The sequence below is a fragment of the Grus americana genome, chromosome 1 (genome assembly GCF_028858705.1).
Source record: "Grus americana isolate bGruAme1 chromosome 1, bGruAme1.mat, whole genome shotgun sequence".
Lineage (NCBI taxonomy): Eukaryota > Metazoa > Chordata > Aves > Gruiformes > Gruidae > Grus > Grus americana.
In genome coordinates this window covers 15,338,500-15,359,510 of record NC_072852.1, presented here as the reverse complement: position 1 = coordinate 15,359,510, position 21,011 = coordinate 15,338,500, and the positions used below count along the sequence as shown (strand labels likewise).

General features: G+C 37.9%; 1 protein-coding gene across 14 annotated transcripts in view; it reads left to right on the top strand.

The window, feature by feature from the left end:
- ATXN7L1 (ataxin 7 like 1) overlaps nt 1–21,011 on the top strand; it is a 122,548-nt gene that overhangs the window by 88,834 nt on the left and 12,703 nt on the right. For all 14 annotated transcript variants that reach the window (XR_008575500.1, XR_008575499.1, XR_008575498.1 and 11 more), the window contains 6 exons: nt 3,134–3,417; nt 8,939–9,021; nt 9,868–10,124; nt 12,388–12,580; nt 15,026–15,147; nt 18,302–19,250. Coding sequence is in view for 10 of the 14 variants with exons in the window: in XM_054813584.1 (XP_054669559.1) it covers nt 3,134–3,417; nt 8,939–9,021; nt 9,868–10,124; nt 12,388–12,580; nt 15,026–15,147; nt 18,302–19,250 (1,888 nt within the window). In the remaining 4 variants the exon portion in view is untranslated. The remainder of the gene's footprint in view (nt 1–3,133; nt 3,418–8,938; nt 9,022–9,867; nt 10,125–12,387; nt 12,581–15,025; nt 15,148–18,301; nt 19,251–21,011) is intronic.

Genomic DNA, 21,011 nt, shown 5'->3' with positions numbered 1-21,011 from the left:
GAAATCCTCAATTTTCACTCAGAAAACCTCAGTTTGGGAAAAGAACTCTCTTTAATCATCAAATAGAAATGTAAGCATTTGTGGTTTATTTACCTTTTTAGTCCTTAGTAGTTGACCATGGTCACTGGTCCTGTGCAGCTTCCAATTTGCTGTTTGGTTATTGATTCGTCTTTATGTGTTATGCTAAGATGAAACTAGAGTTCCTTAATGTTGAATGCAGTACCCACTCACATTTAAAAAAAAAAAAAAAAAAAAAAAAAAAGATGAGTTATCATTTGTAGCTTCTAAAATCCCAAATAATTTACTGTAGACTGCCAGGAGCTCTACAGAATGTGTGTCTTCAAATACTGGAGTATTTTTCTTTTTTGTTCTACATTGCAATTAAATGCATAGTGAAGGTTGACTTGTTGATCTGTAACAAAACCAAGCAAAAATGTTCCCTCCCCTGGGCTGTGTTCGTTATCACAGTGATCCAACAGTACGTGCCCTAGGATTTGAGGTTCTGAGCACTGCAAAACAGAGAAACTTTTTTTCAAATTAACTGTGGTTTACTACTAGACCAGATAATACACTTGACCCCTTCCTTCACTTTGTATCAGTACTTTGAATTAAGGTAGATATTAGAAACTGGGCATGAAGATTTGTTCATATGTTTTTACATCATTTTTATAGAGTAAAAATGCTTGCTCTAGAGTAAAAAAATTCTCATGTTTTCAGAAAATGTAATTGCCATCTGTTTAAAAGCAAAAAAAAAAATTAATTCTTACCCTGGGATGTTATAATTTGTGTCTGTCATTTAACAAATTCAGAGCAGTTTAAAAAAGTAGACAGAGGATCAAATCCTCTCTTTCATAGCTCCATGTTTGCATTGTCATTGAAATACTTAATGCAATTCTGGTTTTGTGAGTCAATTTTTTTTGCTTAGTTACTGGCCAGCGCTCCACATTTTACTGCAGTCGGATCTGTATTCTGACTAGCTGACTGCTATATTTATGGTACCGTAGGATATGGAAGTTTCATATAATTTAATTCCAGCTCCAGAATATGTCTTGGTATCTAAATCTTTTTAGTTTTATACACATATTGTTTACATCAAGGTTTGTACATTTTTCTGTGTTAAAATACCCTTAGAACAAAGATTAACAACTTTCCAGTATGGGAGAGCCCACTCCAGCCACACATGCTGCACTTTCTGCTTATGATCTTCAGCAGCTACAGAGAAACAGAGGTTTTGTAGTAGCCCAGGAAAGCCGAGACTTGAGTTATTTTGGACCCTGCTTCCGATGGTTCCGAAGGGCGTCCCATGGGAATGCCATCTCAAAGTCATCTTTTTCTGACTGTAGAAACTCCACACTTGCTAACTGTTCCTTCCGTAGGAAGAATGCAGGGAAGGTGCCATTTTTCAGACACAAAAGATTTGAAATTATGTGAGAGTTGTGAATGGGGGGAAGCCCCAAACCATACAGTGATGTGTGGACAGGCAAAAGTTGGGACACTGGGACGCTGACAACAGTGTGATCTCTGGCAAGAACCTCTGCTTACCTGAACTGCAACATGCCAGCATACTTCAGAATATGTACTCGTTTACCAGCAGTGTTGTGTTTAAAGGGCATCACCTGAGTAATGTACGTGTAGAAGCTCTGCACTGCCATGCAAAATTACTGCGGTGACGTGCAAGAAGCAGATTGTTCTTTGAGTACAGTTTGCTAAGGAGTAATTTCGCACTCGTTTATGTTTCATTTTACCTTTAAGCTTGTACATCAAGTTAAAACTTTAAGATAATAGATTAAAGAATCTCTGAGTTCTAAGAGTTTTTTTCTGTGCAGGGCAGCCTCCTTTACTGTCACCTTTATGCTGGGGATTAAAATCAGGGAGGTTTAGGTCTGTGCAGTTCAGAAAGGAAAAGATAGGAATAATGTTAAGGAGACTCTCATGTTTCTAGATGAGGAATTTGTTTTACCTTTTAAACATCACCATTGCATTCGTATTTAAGAAAACTTGTGTTTCTTTTGTTTGCTCAATGTGAAAAATGTCATTTTTGCATGATCCACGTGTGAATTTGCTTACAAGGCAGATAGTCAATTATGTAGCAAAAGCAACTCTTAGGCAGTGTATGGAAAGAACTGCATAAGTAGGATGTTTTCATTTCCGGCCTCCAATGAAACCTGGGCTTAAAGCTCTGAGAATTTAGGTTTTTAAATTAGTGTTATTCTCTCTGGGTTTGTTTCAGTAAGGAAGGGTATGTCATTTGTATATTATATATTAATTGGTAGTCTCAAGACATCCGATTTTGGAGGTTTTGGGTAGGTAAAAAGAGCTACTGTTGTTGGATATTTCCTCATGCATATAGGAGACAGGAATGTGAAAATAATGTTGGAATTGAAAATTACTTGTTTTAATCTTTTTTGCTGCCAAATTGAGAAGGTAACATTTGTTGGTGTCACAGATATGCCGTGTGGTAGTTAGGAGAAGTTAGTTACTGCAAACTTGATTCTGAAAAGGGCCGGCTAAGCTAATAATTATATTGGGAATTTTTATTTTTAAGTTCACAAGATTTTATTAAAAATGCATTTTAATAATGCTCAATTCATCAAGGATTGTAATATTTTTAAAGGGACCGCTGTTGAGATTTCTGTGCTTAAAATCTCTTTTCTCTTTGTTTCCAGAACTTGTATGTCATTCAGACACTTCTGAGCAAATTAATTATTTTTGCATTTGTTTAAAAATACTAATATTGTTAGCAAACTACTTTGTTGTCATGGTGAGTTTAGTATAGCATACACATATCTGATATGTGCTTGTGTTAAAGGCATGAGACCATTTATTTAAGGGGGTATGTTTTGCTTGGTACCAAAGACTTACTTTGTTTATGAATAATAGGGGAGGATCTTAAAAAAATTATGAAGATTGATTTTCAAAATTCTCTATATAGCCAGGGTTTATAAGTGCCTGATTTTGTAACCATTTGGTTGAACAAAAATAGTCGATAATGGTAGTAAGTATTTCATTTTAGTCTGGTCTGAAGACACTGTGTCACTTGCATCAAAATTTTTATATCTGTGGAAGGGGATTAAGTAACCATCAATCTTTGGTATAGAAAATACAACTTGAAGGTTTTTCTTTGGTTTTGCAGTGTTCCTGTTCCAGTAGTCAGTCTAGAGAAAATTCCTAACCTAGTGAAGGCAGATGGTGCCAATGTTAAAATGAATTCTGCAACCACTACCACCATCAGCTCCTCCTCAGCCTCTTCCTCCACCATACCTGCTCCAACTTTGGTTAAATCTGGTTTGACATCCAAGTCAGTGCCACCATCACCAGAAAAGATTCTGAATGGCAAAGGAATTATAGCTCCATCAATAGACAAGAAACACCAAAATGGCACTAAAAGCAGTAACAAGCCTTACAAAAGACTTTCAGGTGAGTGATGTTGTAGTTCACCTTTTGAGCTAGGCCATCTTCATTAATATTTCTATAGCTCAGAAATAATGTACTAATGAAATGCTGTAGCCTGGTTTTGGTTTGATTATTTTTTTTCTTTGCTGTAAGATGTCAGTTTGCATATATGAAAAAGAAAGCTTTCACACTCTTAGCATGTGTAAAGTATTTTCAAAGTACACATTCTGTTTAGCTTGAAATTAGAGTGTTTAATGCATTTCTCAGCTGGTCAACAGGCCAAATATAAAGGAAGTAAATTCATTAAAACAGAAAGGCAGAAGGCTTTATGGCATAAGCCATTATGTAAGTCGAGTCTGTTTACAACAAAAGAAAATATGCCTTGGTTGGGTGACTATACTATAGTCATGATCAAGTTGAACAGTTAAGGTTTAAGCTAATTGCGTTATCCACCAAGTCATGATTTTTTTAAAGAATTTTCTTTCTTGGTTTTAAATATTAGAAAACTCTAAGAAGATCTGGGAAATGCTGGGCAAGTCTTAAAAGCTGTAATTCCCCTCCATTCCTCTCTCCCTGTGATTCACACGAGTGAAGATGTTTGTGGCGTGGGGATCTCGATCTTTCTCAGGAGGACAGGAAAGTAGGGTTAAGGAAGCGGCATCACACATGGCAATGCCCTGGGTGGCCTTAGGCAGGGCAGTATGGAGGCTGTAGGTCCCTGTGCAAATCCACCACCAAAGCACAGAACGCCTCACTGTGGAAGGGCAGTTAGCAAGGTTGCCATTCATTGAGAGGAAGAATTATTTTCCATGAAGTTCCCCGGAGGTGGCCCATGCCAGCTGTTGGGCAGCGAGTAGAGAATTTGCCCCTTAAAGCTTGAAAACATATTTTTGTTCTGAATGAAAGGAAACAAAGTGGTTTTGGTTTTTTTTATTTTAACAAAAGTAACTGACTCAAGGTTACGGCTTCAGAAGCTGTGCAGGGTCTATTCAGCTGGCAGTACTTTGTGATTTGGGCAGGAACTTCTTGTGTGTACTGAAAGGCTAATTTTGCTAATGGCAGCATGAGCCACATTAGATCGTCAGTTTGGCAGAAGGTTAGTTCACATGATGTCTAAATGTGCACTAGTTATGAACCAAGTGTAAGTTGTACAAGATAAATAATTTCAGTTACAGTTAATGAGTGTGCCCTATTTTTTGACTGAATATAAGGTTTATTCTTTTCATTTTCTCAATCTTGCGGTTGGCCTATGGTACTGCTACCTTGGCTTGATTCCAGACCAGTGCGAGGTGTTTGCTAGGGCTGTGTGGGGTATGGAACAATGCCACTGCCTTAAAGGATTCAGTACATTGATTGCTTTCTTAACTAGTTAAAGGTAGCATCTAAGAAAACAGAACGGTTGTTCATGATAGCATTCCACAAAATGAAAAAATATTAAGAGACAGTAGCTGGTTAGGCTTTTAAACCTTACATTTCACTTGCTAAGATCCAATTTGTTATTCTAATAAAAACTCTATATATTTTGCAGTTAATTTAAAATATTGGTTTCTTTTAAACCATTATTTCCTTTAGTGGTTTAGATGCTCGATTTAGGTAGTCAATTCTGAATTCCTACTTGGGCAATTGAAATGGATACTTTTTGGAGATACTTGTTTTGCTAATGTCACCACGTACCACCGCAGGGCTGTAGGTGATACTTGTACCTTTTTTTTTTTTGTAAAAGTGCTTGCTGAAGTGCATTCATAAAGGAGAATCATTTCTTTAGTGCCTTCCTTCAACTTGCTTGCTTTTTCTGTGGAGATGACTCCATCACTGTTCTGTGTCTAAGCTGTCACTTGCTGTGTCTTCTAGGCTAGGGAACATGTCACTGGTGGAAAGTTCCAAATAGGCTGGGACTCTGCACAGGACTGTTTGAGCGCTCCAATAGGCATTAGTTTATTTTTATATGGTTAACAAATCCACAGAATTGATAATGTTTTTTAAAGCTCCTCTGTCATTATCAGATTTAGAATCTGTTAAGTTTTGCTTGTGATACCTCACATATTGATGCAGCAACACAGTAATTTAGTGATGATGCAAATAGAAGTCCTGAGAGCACTGTAGATTAATTGCCCGTAGATTCTGTGTCACTTGTGATGGATTCCTCTCCGTTATTACACAGAACTGTGCAAAGGCTGAGAAAAAGATCTTGGAAGGTCAATGAGATGATTATTTTAGATATCCCATAAATGCCATTCATTTAACATTAAAAGAATGAGAGGGTGGCTAGGGGATTTAGGTTTCCCTCAGTCTGCTGCTGTGGAACTGTACAGCTGTTAATTTTTGAAGCTCCGTAATAGGGCTGGCCAGTTTACATCTGTTTTCTTTCCTTTTTAGCAACCTCCACTCTCTCTCATACCATTTCCCTGACTGTGGCTGAAGTTTTTGTTGTTTTTTTTCTTTGCTGAGAGCTGGTCGTTGTTTGGGTGATGAATGAACCTGCCCTCTTTTCAGGAGTGCTGTTGTTGGTGAGAGAGAGGAAACAGCTCGTGGAACCACAAAAGACAGTCTGTAGCTGCCCAGCATGAGTGGATCAGTGTTCCCTAGTAGCAAACTGCAAAACAAAAAAATATTTTTTTTTCTAAATCTTCCTTAAGTCTTTTTCTCTTTGGAGTGAAGTTAAAGAATGCAGATGGCCAGTTTACACCAAGAATATCTGTTGGGCTGCAAACAGGAGTTTGAGACAATTCAGGTCTGACCCTTCCTCTTCTTTCACAGAATTATAGAATGGTTTGGGTTGGAAGAGACCTCAAAGATCATCTAGTTCCAACCTCCCCTGCCATGGGCAGGGACACCCTCCACTAGACCACAGTGCCCAAAGCCTCATCCAACCTGGTCTTAAACACTTCCAGGGATGGGGCCATCCACAGCCTCTCTGGGCAACCTGTTCCAGTGCCTCACCACTCTAACAGTCAAGAATTTCTTTCTAACATCTAATCTAAATCGACCCTCCTTCAGCTTAAACCCATTACCCCTTGTCCTGTCACTACACTCCCTGATAAACAGTCCCTCGCCATCTTTCCTGTAGGCCCCTTCAGGTACTGGAAGGCTGCAATTAGATCTCCCCAGAGCCTTCTCTTCTCCAGGCTGAACAACCCCAGCTCTCTCAGCCTGTCTTCATAGGAGAGGTGCTCCAGCCCTCTGATCAGCTTCGTGGCCTCCTCTGGACTCGCTCCAACAGCTCCATGTCTGTCTTGTACTGGGGCCCCCAGAGCTGGATGCAGTACTCCAGGTTACTCCAGGTGGGGTCTCACAAGAGCAGAGTAGAGGAGCAGAATCACTTCCCTTGACCTGCTGGTTTGGTGAGGTTATAATGAATGCTCTTTACTCCGTACACCGAACATGAAGAAGTGGAATCCATTCTGGAGAAACAGCTTTCTCAAGCTGTGCCTGTGCACAGGAGTCTGTCTAGGGGTTCTCATGCTACACATTTCCTAATACAGAGGTAGTCAGAGGCTGCATTTTGTTATTGATAAGATGATGATAATCTTCATTTACTGTGTTGCCCAAATCAGGCACATCTGTAGCTGGCAATTAGATGTTCATGACTCCTCTGGAACAACCACGCACGCTTCAGCCAGGAGAAGTGGTTTCCTGTTTTTCTAGTATTTTCTGTTTCTCAGGGAAAGCATGTTGTCTTGTTGTTCTGTAGATGGCGGAGGCTTCCACTTTTTCTGACTATAATTCATTCTGTTGATTTCACCTCTATGTGGTTTCCTAAAAACTGGCTTTACTGTAATCAGTCCTGCAAGTCTTGCTTGATTGGAACACTCTTACTGACAAGTAGCAATCAGGATGCTTCCAAAGCGAGCACTTCTGATTTTTGAAGTATGTTTCCCTGTCGGTCCAAAATAGTCCTTGCTTGGTGACTTTCAGAACACATTCCACAGCCTTATGATTAGCCTCAGGATTTTTCATTTGAAGGCATGTTTATAAGTCCATATAGTCTATTTAGTTTGTTTTTTAATTTATGTTGAAGGTTTTTAGGCAGGTGATTCAGGAAACTGATAGGAACACCATACACTCAAAAACCAGGAGTAATTAACTCCTTTAGTTCATGAACATGCATTTTCATCCATTAAGTAGAAAGAAATGTTTATTATATTCAGTCATACGCAGCTACTTTTCTGTTTCTATTGTGCTCTAAAGGCCACAGAAACTACAACTACTCATGACAGATTTCAGTCCCTTTGCAGATTTCCCAAAAATAATAGTGCCAACTCTTTTTTCCAAGCTTACGTTTTGGTATGTCTCTGCTAATAGGTTGATAACATTACCATGTTTACTTTAGCATTTTTAAGTCCATCTAGCAGAATACATAAAACTGCTAGTAATTGTGATATCTGGATGACAGTTGTTGTCTAAAGTAGGCAACTTGTCCTCATATTTCTTTTTCCAGCTGTTCTACTTGCTGTGAGGCTGTCATAACATTGTAACATAGCTGTGAATTGCTGTCTTCATCTTAGCTCTGATTTGTTTGTTTATAAAGAATTTTTAGATCCTCAGATTAAATGTTATATTTGAGTACAGGATGTTTATTATATCTGAATATAACACCACTGTATAGTTAAAATAGGCTTTGGCAAATAGTTTATATTCCACTATCAAACAAAAGCAAACCAGTCTGCCAATTAAAACATAAGATGTCAAAGGGTGTAAAGATAATGGTAGATTTTTTTTGGTGGCATAAACTAAGAAATCTATGTCCATAGTTTTGTTACAGCTCCGTAGTACAAACCCTAAAATTATATTAACATAACCTAAAGGAGATGTATATAAATACTAAAATATTAATGAAAATAAATATGCAAATACAGCATATTAAATATTAATACACTTCTAACATTAATCCTGAGTAAAACTTGTGTAAATGCCTTTTTTTCATAATCTCTGCAAAATTTAAACTCCATGCCTCCCTTCACTTAGGGAAATAAGAACTAACGTACGTGTTATTTTTACACAGATTTAGGGGACAGATTTAGAAAAATTGTGTTTTAAAAAGCCACTAGTAATTTTGCATTTACTTTTGAGACACCACAGGTTGTTTTTCAGAATTTCTGAGTATGTCAAAGAAATGTTGTTCAAAGCACTTGTGATATTTAGTCTGTGTGTGTCTTAGCCAAACTCAGAAGCTAGATCTGCAAACGCTGTATTTCATGGCCTCAGAGGCAGCCAGTGTTAGAGAGGGAATTGAACTCATGGGTATTTGGCTTGGTCCTGTGTTCGGGCCTCTCTGTTGAGCACAGCTCTGTAAGCAAACGTATTTCTATAAAGTCTGTGATTGAAATCCTGCTCTAAATAGTTTGAAAAATGTAAGGGCAAGAAAAGTGCACAACTGTGAGTGATACACATCACGCTATTATGACGTGCTGGGGTTGGGAACAGTGGTTCAGGTTGAGCCTGGTTGAATTAAGTACCATCAAGCAAAAATTACAACTACTCTGGCTAAAATGTCTGTAATAATCTTTTTCTCTCCTTTTTCTCCCCACCATCCCCTATCAAACAGAAAGAGAATTTGACCCAAATAAACACTGTGGAGTACTGGATCCTGAAACAAAGAAACCTTGCACAAGATCGCTCACCTGCAAGGTATTTTTCTTAGAAGATAAAATATCAGATGCTTTGTTATAGTTTAAATCCTACCACAGTAGTTTGAGAGGTCATACCTGCTCCTGTCTTACAGACAATGGGTATGGTATTCAGACGCTGTCTTCAGGTAATTCTTTTGAGTAATTCTGTTTCTTTGAATCAGAGCATCTGCATTATTCCACTGATATTTCTAAAAAGATTTTTTTTTTTCTTCTTATTTTGTTATGCAAAAAGCATCAATGTTTCATGTAGACGCACAAGTGTTACTTTAAATGCTCCTTTTTTGGTTCATGTGTGCGACAATGTTGTCAATTTTTAGTAAAAAATTAACATGATTTGTGTATGATAAATTACTTGGAGGCTGCCCTTAGGAATAAGTTTAATGTCAAAAAGTAGCAGCAATGTAAGACATTTATAATGAACATTTGTATATGTATGTGCTGCTTGTCAGTAGAGATGATCAGTTAAATTTGCTTTAAACTGTATTCACATTTTTCAATCCAATGAAATAAATTTTTCATTGTAAGTTAAGAGCTACAAAGATGTTACTTCATAATATTTTAAAATTATTTGAATTATATTTTCTGTTTTGGAAAAGGTAAGTCAATAGACTCTGTTATATGACAATTGTTGCAAAAAGTAATTTTAGCCTTGATGTTGACATTTCTTAAGAACGACTTCATAAATTATCAAAGATAATGTGGAATAACGGCTTTATTTCCATAACTGTGGATAAAGTTGTTTGAAGTAGATTTTATCTTTTAGAGTTGTGGTGTATCAGAAGTATAGAGGACTCATAAACAATGTCATGCACACACAAATGCTTTTTAACCACCCTATTTTTAGACTCATTCACTTAATCATCGACGAGCAGTTCCAGGCCGTAAAAAACAGTTTGACATCCTTCTAGCTGAACACAAAGCTCGATCCAGGGAAAAAGAAGTTGCAAAAGACAAAGAGCATCCACCATCTGCAAGGGAAAGCTATCAGAGCCAGCCCATACCAGCACAAGACTCTCTGTCAGGATCTTCAGTGAACTCTGGGCAAGAATCTAAAGTAACATCTCCTGCAAAATCTAGACCACCAAATTCTGTACTTCCAAGGTAAGCGGTTCTCCAGTGTGGAATGTTAGAAATGTCGTAGTCTTTCATACAGCTTATTTTATGAGCATTTGGTATTTCCTTAGTCTATTGCATGATAAAACATGTTAATATAAGAGTTTCTCTTAGTAGTAGTAGATAGACTACGTTTATGTTAACCTAAATCTGTCTGTGGTAGCCTGTGATCTGACTGGGAATGGGGTGAGGAGTTGTATCTACCCTCTGATCGGAATGTCAGAATAATGCCATTTTTTTGCTAAAATGGCCAGTAGTAATTAGGACAGTTTACATTTGAGTCATTCTGACACTTTTGGGAATAAAAACCTATTTGCATGAATCAGGGTAAGTACTGGTGGTGACATTCTGCACATTTCTGCAGCATTTTTCTCTGCAGATACTTCACCAATTACATTAATGGAGTGCCTTGTAAAAAAGGGTGTAATTTAGTGTAAATGGCAATGTAAGTGGGTAGTTCTTAAAACTATTGATTTGAAACTGTCCATGGCATGTCTTTCCTCATTTTGAAGATTTTTCTTGTAAAAGACAAAAACAGTCTTCAGAAAAACAATGCAAACTTCTAAAGACATCTCTTTAGAAAAACCAGTATGATATATTGGATCTACTGAATTCTACTTATCCTCTGGTAAACTTCCCGTATGTTTTGTTTCGTTGGCAGGATGGGGGTTTTTTGTTACTAGGTTTTTTGTTACTAGTTTTGGCTGGAGTAGATAGAGCTAAACTAGTTGGGTTTGTTCATATTTGTTTCATATTTCAGATCAAGATTGGGCTTTTGTACTATGATAGTCCCTATTTCAAAGAGATATTTGTTGTATTTGCTATCTCAAGTCTTACAGAGATAGCCGTTCCCAATGTTCTCTGCGTGTTCATCAAGCCATAATGAAATTTTATTCATACAGTGGCAGAGGTGGGTCTTCCAGAGTTGGAGTGAAAGGACAATGAAAGCATACCTGTAAATAAAGTGGTGAGAAGTCTGCATAATTCTTGTAGAAGGAGTGACCTTACACAGTCCTTACATAGAGAGGAGCACAGAGGGACAGGCAGACATTGGTTTTAGTAGGTGTTACAGTCAAAGAAACAAAACTGGAATGCAATTCAGAGAGAGTCAGCTGAAGAAATTGCAAAGGTTCATGCGGAGGCAGATTTTAGCAGTCATACGTTGTGTTGTTACAATTTACACTTCTGTTTCTGCTGCAGTGCCTCTGTTCTGTCATCCTGTCTGTTTTTGCAACCAGCCGTGACGGTGGAAAGCCTCACTACTTCTCTGCTGGGAGTCAGCAAGCCTGCCGCTCTGCTGCTGGGAGAGGTTATGTGAGTGCTCCCTGCTCTGCTGAGGCAAAGCTTGCTGGTTTCTCTGCAGGTGACTTGGCTTAACCTGCTGACTTTTCCTGCAGGCTGAGCACTCATGCAATCTATCCCTTGCAACAGCAACTGCAGCAGTTATTTCTAGCTGACAGGCATTGTTGAGCAATCCCTGCTCAGTTCAGAAGAGGGCACCTGTCCCCAGTCTTAGTGACTGCTGTGTCCTGATAGCATCGATTCATGATATTGAAGATGATCTTCTTCAGATTTGGCTCAATGCGGACATCTCCTCCAGCCTCAGAGGTCCACATACATACTTGGCTGTACAGACTGTAATTGAGAATCCTTTTCACCCCGGCTTCTAATGCGATTTGTTTCCAAGCTACTTTTGAAAGGCAAGGCACCATGGTACCCTGTGGTGCAAAGCCATTCCCACTTTGTTTTACTGGATTTTAGACAAAGGTAAAGAAAACCTACATGCTGTAAGAGGTCCTCCCAGTGACTTCACTTGTTAATCTAGCTGTAGAGGGTGTCAGCTAAACACTCTTATATTTAGTACACTAATTTCAGTAGTATTTTGTTGTGAAATAAAATTTCATAACTGGACCCTTGGGATCAATCAAGTAGCAGAGTAATGGTGCTGTGTAAGAAGATTATACATGTCTGATTTTTGTTTGCATTTTTTATATATTTTGCCTCTCGAGATTTTAAACTCAACCTCATGGCAAATTTAAAATCTCAGGCAATACAAAGGTGCTTCTGCTGACATTAACTTGTTGATAACCCGTGATATATTTCTGACAAGATCAAATGTTAGCTATTCTGTATCTTACTGTCCTTCTTTATATGATCATTTCTGGTATAATTTACTTTGACACTTGATTCTGGCAGGTAAGTTTGCAGAGCCTTTGAACACTGATGATTTAAATGTATATTCTCCTTCTAGACCGTCATCTGCAAATAGCATAAACAGCAACAGTTCTTCAAACCATAGTGGGTATGTACCAGAACTGCCACTGCCTTCCATGGGAGGAGATTTAACGAGCAGATTGTCCAGTGATGAAGGTGAAGCGGATGGAGCTGAAGAATCTGAGAAATTAGACTGTCATTTTTCTGGACACCATCCCAGACCTCTTGGGGTATGTGTCTGTCTCTGGCGTGCCTTGCCATTATTGTTATGTAATTAGAGGGGGGAGAAACACAGAAGTGATTTAGTAAAAAAATGTAAGGAAGGAGGACCTTACATTCTGAAAACTGTATTCCAAAGAGAACAAATACATTTGACGGAAAATGATGTGGATGGGATAAGGTAGGAGGAGAAGACTGGTCAGTGCATGTGACAAACATTGCTAGGTTGCAGGACAGGATGAGCAGCAGAAAATCAGAAGTTCTAGTTTTAGATTTCCCTCTCAGTAGACTGCAATTCATGCATAATTCTGCTAAACTGAGAAAAGTTGCATTGTTTTCAACGTGACGTGAACAGATAATCTTTTTGTTATCATAGTTCTTACGAAACTACCTTGCAACTGATTATAGTTCTGAAAATCATAAGGCAGCAAAGGGCTATTACAGTGCTTCATTGATTTTTGCAGTCTGGTTTGAAGCAGTAATTAAATATCATTTATATGAGTGTATGTGGACTTAGAAGCTATTGCTTCATTCATCTGAAAATGGAAAGTCTAGAGCATGGTATAGCCTATCTGCTCTGGTGGTGGCTTAAGTACGTGTTTCTCTGGCAGCTGTTTTTGTCTTTCTCCCGCGTTAGTGAGAAATTCCATTGTAAGAGCTGCCTTGTGGCATTATCTCTGCAGTGTGAATTTGTTTATACTGTACAAACCAAGAAGGAATGGAAGAACTCTTGAACTTCTAAGCAGTTGGTTCACATCAAAATTGAGCCAAGGAATAAAATTAATGAAGACTTGACTTTTGTGTTTTCCATGTGATATGCAGAATAAAATGAACACTGTGATAACTGTAGCATTGTCTGTATTCCCTAGAGCAAAGGAGAACTTGGTACTGTTAGACCAGGAAAAAGTATGAGCTGAACATAAAATGACTGTCAGAGGAAATTCTGTATTTGGTTCTTACACAGAAAATAAGAATTATAGTCCATATAATACTATGATATGCAGTAACATGCTGCTTCCTTGGTACTCTTGTATTCTACATCATTTTTGCTGGCGGCTGCTTTATGAATTAAAAAGTAAAAGCTCACTGCATGTGTGTCTACACAATTGAAAAAATAATCTAAGTGCAGCCAGTTCTTGTATAGGCATCATCAGTGAGGCATGGCTGTCAGTAGCCATTTGGTTTTAGGATCCTAGTTCTGTTTCAAGGCAAACCCAGCTCACTCATCTGTTCTTTGAAATCTTAGCATCTCAACTGAAGCAGTTCCTGATAGTGCAACTGTTCTTAGTCCGTATCAGTGGGAAGTCAGGAAAGATGGTGTAAATGGCCTTCAGCATGGTTCACACTAACTTGCTAAATTTCATATTGAAGTGGACTATTTTTCTTACATAGTCCCCCTCCCAGCTATGTGGTAGTAACAGACGGGGACAAGGCAGGAGCTTCTTAAACTACCTTTTAGTGGAAATTGATCTGTATCACTGGGAGGTGAGGCTAGTTTATCAGCCTAGGTGGTGGTTTTAATTAACCTGTTTAACCTTGTCATGAAACAAATTTAAGATAAAGTTACAGTCACCACTTGCCATCCATTAAGCTGAAAAGTACTTTAAATGGATGCTTTGCTACTGCATCAGTAGCTTCTGCTCTCAGCCAGAATTTGTGTGACTTGGTCCCTGCATGGTCGAGAGTTGTCTTGTTTTCTGAAGATGATTTATAACAGGTTTCTCTCCCACAAATAGGTATTGCAGCAGTTCTCTGAGTAATAGGAGATCAGTAAGAATGAACTGAAGAAAGGGTAGATTCCTGGTCATACCATTTCAGTGTAGTAGGACTTTGCAGGAAGTTCTCCAGAGGAAGTGGTGCACATACTCCTGAGCTCTGCAGAATTCTCAAAACATTTACTATACCTCTAGATGATTTTCATACACTGTGAAGAGCGTATCCGATATCTGTTGTAGCGCAGGTGCCATGGACAATAATGTATTTTTTTACTGAAATGTCACTGATTTGTTTCTTTATTAAATAGATACTAAAGATGCTCCCATTGCACCTTTTTCCTCTTCAGTTATATTTTTAATCTTGTTACACAGTTACAAGATTTAATGTGCACAGAACATTGTAACTGTCTTTCCAAAGTAGTAAGAGTATTAGTAGCCAGAATTGTTTCCTTAACAGTACCTCAGCATATATATTCTTTCTGCGTCTGACATAGGTACCTGATAGTAAATGGAGTTGTTAGTGAAGTATGAAGTATATTTTACACTAAGCTGAAAAATTATGCGCCTATTTCATATATCATGCAAAAAGGATTTATGCTGCAGATAGTGGAAAAACACCTTTTTAAAGGTGTTTTATATACATGATACAAAATAGAAACGTGGTCCTTGATCTATAAATAATAATTATTTTATAATTTTTATAACTTTTTATAAACAACATTAAAATATCTTTTCTTTCAGTTTTGTTCATACGGCAGTCGCTTAATGGGAAGAGGGTACTATGTCTTTGACAGAAGATGGGACCATTTTCGATTCGCACTAAACTCCATGGTAGAAAAACACTTGAACTCACAGATGTGGAAGTAAGTGGAATTTTTACACTTGGTGGATAGTTTAACATTTTTAATTCTGTAAAACTTCTAAATTAAACACTCCATGGGAAGTGTTTGTAAAACTTCCTCTGTATTAAGTCATAGCAGTAATAGGAGTACAAATTTTCTCTTCTCTGTCAAGGAACATGCAGCACAATGGAACAATCTATTCTGATGTAAATTTCTGCCACATTTAGGTCTTTTTTTTTTAGTCCCTCTGAATCTGGGGAGGAATAATTCAGTAGTCCTGTTAACATTACTTAAAAGCATTAAAGCTCAGTGGTTTCTGGGTTTGGAGCTATGTTTTGATATCATACCATTTTATAACAAACAGGTTAGATTTTTGCCTAGATTTTTATACCTGTATCACGCACCCATATCCCCCATTCAGACTTTGCTCTGTAAGACCCGTGTTGTAAGAAAAGGAACTCAGTACATGTTTGCCTGTGCATGATATGGAACATGATAGTTTTTTTAGTCTATAGTGCCTTTACTGGCTTTGGAGCCTTAAAATTCTGATTATTACTCACTGTTGAAGCACCTCTATATCACATATGCAGGTTTCAAGCACTATAGGCTTTGGCTACACAGATACATTAAAACAGATTGCACTTCAGAAAAAATATGCTAATTTCTTTTTATGTACTTTTCTAAGTACTTGAAAAGCTCATGGCATCTGCAGATAAGATTGATATTTTGGGGGTATTCTGCTACAGAATATGCATTCTTCTTCCAATGTAATGACACTAAAGTGCAGTATTTCATGTCACTGTTTATTATCAGGACTGTGTTATATTCATTGGATGCCAGCCATTAGATAAACAAGGTTTGATTTTCATTTAAATATATTTTTGAAACACTAAAGCTTGGCTTGTCTGACTAACATGGTAACTTGATGATAACAGTGCTACTGTGCTGGGAGACACAGTTTGGAAATGGTTGGGTTTGCTGTAAAAGGGCCGGTTTCATGTCTGTTTAGGGACAGATCACACTTGATTTGCAAGGGGTTCCTCTCTCCTACTTTGTAAATTTGGCTGTTAACTATTGTCTGTCACCTTCCACAAATAAAACTAATTTGGTTTCCTTAAATAGGAAGATTAAAACTTGTTATCTATTGGCTTTGTTTGTCAGGAGAAAAGATACTCGAGCATCTGAGAAAATGTGTCACTAGTACCACTACTATCACGAAAACCAAAAATAACCTCTGTGGTAGTTGTATGACACAAGAAATAAACAGGCCTCATCCTGCTCCCACTAAATCCAATTGTAAATGTTTTCCCAAATTCTGTTTATGTAATCTCTAATATTTTAATGAATTCCACCCGTACTCACTTGTCTGTATAACACAGGAAGCTCACAGTGCTTAACCCCTATAGTATCCTGCTGTTGTCCTCAACCCTCCTCTGGACCAATCTCTTCCTGCCTTCCCAAGCAGGGGTTTGTGCAAAGCTGTTCCTTTATAACCCGTGCTGGTGCAGCTCTGTAGCTGTGCCTAAGGGTACAGGGATAGCAAGGCTGTGTTCTAGGAATCAGAATAACATTTGCAAAGTACTTTTTATCCCTAGTTCTCAAAGTACTTTACAAAGGTGGGTAAGAATTATCAGCCCTTCTTTAAAAATAAACTGAGGAACGGATCTGATGAGCAGCTTTGTTTGCATAGCAAGTCTCAGGCAGTAGGGCTTCCTCATTTCTGGCTGCATGGACTGTATGAAATCCTTACGTAATTGTGCCATAAACAGTGTTCTGTCTCACAGTTCCCCTAGGAAGGATACCAGGAGAGAACACTTGTAGTTAGGATTTGATTGGTAGAAAAACAGCACACCCAGTGCCGCTCTTTTATTATACTTTGAGGGCAAGAGTAAGCCTTTAAAAACTGAAAAGGTGTCAGTAGTGAGGATAACAAGGGCAGAGTTATGGTGATGTATGGGTTCTTAACAAAGAGAAATAGGATTAAACTGTGAATTCAATTTCGTCTAAATAATGAGAAAAGCTCACATGATAATTTTCCAAGAGACATTATGGAAGTCTGGTTCTTTATTAACACTGGACTAGATAAACTAATAGAAGATGGTGGCTGAATAGAAAGGAATTTGAATACATTCTACTAATTTCACAGGTAATATTAAATTTTATTCTCAGAATAGTATTCAACTCATTATAAAACTTATCAAGCATTGTTTAATATTTTGTCAGTTTTTCAGTATTGGTGAAATTAATCACTAATTTACCTAGTTAATCCCATCTAACCAGCTCTCAAATGAGCTGTTGGGAATAGCACTGCACTGGGAAAGGAGTGAGCTTCCCTCCTTGCCCTCTTTAAGCTCAGTGACTAAGTGCTTCATAAACCCCCAGGCTGGCTCATTTACTGCCTTCATCAAATCTAACCTGTGAGTTTAGGCTGATACTGAAACCGTTCCACAACTTGAATTTTCAAGCAAAACATATATGATGAATGAAACCTAGTGACTAGAATGTTTATAGGTACCACCATCAGGCATTTTATTTGCATTTTTTTAATTGTTTGGTAAAATAGGAGAGGGAAAAGGAAATTAAATTTGTAATAAAGTGATTAAATTGTAGCACTGTGCACTTAATTGCTGCATGGGGCACTTGTGCTGAAGTGGAGCTCAGTTCTGGTTTGACTGTTACACATTCAGGGCCCATGCGCCATGACAGAATTTTATAGGGAACATTACGCTGCATAGTTCTTTACCTAATCATCTTCTTTTAGGTCTCTGCTGCTTTCACAGACAATGTACCTCATTTTAAATTAATGTTTAGGAAAAATGTACTTCATGATCCAGCTTTCCCGAATCCTTACAATATTAAAACACACATGATTTGGATTTTGTTGTTTGTATTAAATCCCAAAGAACTTCATAATGGAATTGCAAGTTTAAAAAGAGGGAAAACAAATCAGAAGTAAAAGCATTTTTAAGCTGTTGTAGAATGCAGAGCTGATTTTGAACTGCAAATATTAAAATATATGTGGTTGGTAGAATAGGAATCAAAATTAGAATTAACTAGGTTTGCCTTTTTTACTAAGTTGGTCCTTCCCAGAAATAATTTCTGATCTACATTGTTCAGATGGAATTTTTTATGTATCTAAAAGTTGCTTTTTGGTTTTTTTTTTTTCTCTATTCAGGAAAATTCCTCCTGCAGCAGATAGTCCCATGCCTTCTCCAGCAGCACACGTCTCCACTCCTTTTCCAGCATCAGTCTTGCAGCCTTTCAGCAACCCCAGTGCAGTGTATATTCCTTCAACACCTATCAGTTCAAGAATCACTTCTTCTTCTTACATCATGACATCAGCCATGTTATCAAATGCAGCCTTTGTGACAACGTCAGATACGAATTCCATTATGTCACACACTACAGCTTTTCCTCACATGGCTGCAAGCCTAAGTATCATGGACTCAACCTTTAAGGCACCATCAGCTGTGTCACCAGTGCCAGCAGTCATCCCTTCCCCATCCCACAAGCCATCCAAAACAAAAACCAGCAAATCCTCAAAAGTGAAAGACCTGTCATCTCGGAGTGATGAGTCTTCAAGTAACAAAAAGAAAAAGCCTCAATCGTCGTCATCGTCGTCGTCCTCATTATCTTTGCAGACATCTTCCTCGTCTTCATTTTCAGGGTCCCACAAAAAGAACTGTGTCCTGAACCCCAGTTCAACTTTGAACTCCTATCAGGCTACATCTTCCTATAACAGTATGTCTGTGCACAATACAAATAATGGAACAAGCCCACTCAGTGCCAAATCGGAGCCCTCAGGACGGACTTCATTGTCAAGTAGTTCAACAGACTCAGTGAAACACATGAGCATGGTAGTAAGCAGTATTGACTCCTCTAATCTGTCTGTACCTTCTCTCGTGCACCACTCGGGGGACCACTCCCTGGGAGCACATAACGCAGTGTCTTCTCTACCCCTTTCGTTCGACAAATCAGAAGGAAAAAAACGTAAAAACTCTAGTTCTAGTAGCAAAGCCTGTAAAATCACTAAAATGCCTGGTATGAATAGTGTTCATAGAAAGAGCACTGCCAACCTTATTTCTGCGGTGCCAGATCCTACAAGCAGTTCCATCTCTCGGCAGGTAAGGGACTCTTCCAGTTATTTTTTTACAGGTCATGTCTGACTTACTTGAAATATTTCATGCATTTGGGAAATAACATTCTATGTTTGCTTCAGATTGGTTTTCATCAAACAACTTACTTTCTAGGTTACTACAGACACATATTTGTATTTGTTTTGTACCAGTCAGAGAAAGATACTTTGAGAGTTAAATATATATATCTACTTTCTTAAAATATTTTTATGTGATTTTTTTAATTCAGTTAATAAAGTAGCCATTTGTATCTCTGAAAGTGAAATTGAATGTCCAGAATGGATAAATAATTTTTAGATATTCATTTTTTATCTTAATTCTCATCTCTCTGAAATAAATTATGTCATTAAAACAGGAAGATAAGAGTCAGCATTTCTGTTTGTTTCTATTCCCAAACTTGTTGCTGATTCATTTTTTTTAATGTTACGCAAGTCTCCTCATTTCTCTTATGTAAAACGCTTTCAGCTACCTTTCCCCTGGGGAGAGTCTGAGATGCCTGACCTCAGATGCTGTTTCCTCTTTGAAACTGGAAAAATTAAGAAATTATGACCTGTAGTGGACATTTGGGTATCTTTTTTAGTGAGCATGTATTCAGAATATTGAAGTCAGTGCAACAGATAAGTTACACACTCTTACTTCATGGCCGCTAGCAAGAGCTTTGACTTTTCTTTCAGTGATGCTATATAAGGACAAAATTATATGTGAATTAAAATTTGGAGGAAAAACTGCCAATACGATCTTTATAATGAGCTACCATGTCCCATGCTGTGCAGTGCACAGGAAACAAAGCTTGGCCCTGGTGTCTGGAAGACAAAACCATAGACAATAGAATACCTCCAGAAATCCAGAGAAGGTGGCTTAGGGGGATTTTTTTGTTTGTGAAACTCTGATTTCCTAAGGATACTGTGCATAAAATGGAATCTGGAAATGGAGAGGGTAAGATCTTGGGCAAAGCAATCCATAGGTAATAGCAGACGGAAATGGGAGTAGGAGGAAAGAATAAACCAATTCTAACACTGGGATAGCAGACAGAGTGAAGGTCTCAAAGAATGGCTTAGCAGGCGTATTTTCACTTTCCTGCTTCCAGCAGAGGTGCAACTGAGACAATTTGTTTGGCTTTTAAAAATGGATAGTGGCATTGTCTTTCTGTTTTAGGCCTGTTAAATGTGTCCTGTGATCAGAACTGCAATCAGTGATGTTTAAGTCACTGAAGTCAGTGGAGGATGCTGTAAATTCTTCATTCTGCCGCATGTCTGATTTTTTTTTTCCAGTGTACATGTGCCCAAAAAGTTTAAATTGCCCTGAGATATAAGATCTCAAATGGGAAGAAAAAAAAAGTACAAATTATTACTTTGGTACAAACATGGGTAGTAGGAAATGGATTGTATTCTCTTTTCACATAGACCATATCTGTAGCTAGTGCAGTTTGAGGGAGTCTTACAGCTATATGTAGGAGGTTCTGAGTTCAAACTCTGACTCCCCTGGTGATTAAATCTGTTCCTGTGGGACATTACTGTTCCAGTTTGTGATGTATTTCAGCATGTTGCACAGTAATGGAAGTAAAGGAACCATAAAGAATCAGAGGTTTTTTCCCAATACTTCTAAATATGTCCTTTGCACTAATTATTTTTTCCCTTAAGTAAAAGGTTAATTATATGTAATGAGAGTAATAACATACAGATTTTTAAACATACTATTTTATATACATGTACAGCTGCATACACATATACAGGTATACATGCATATATG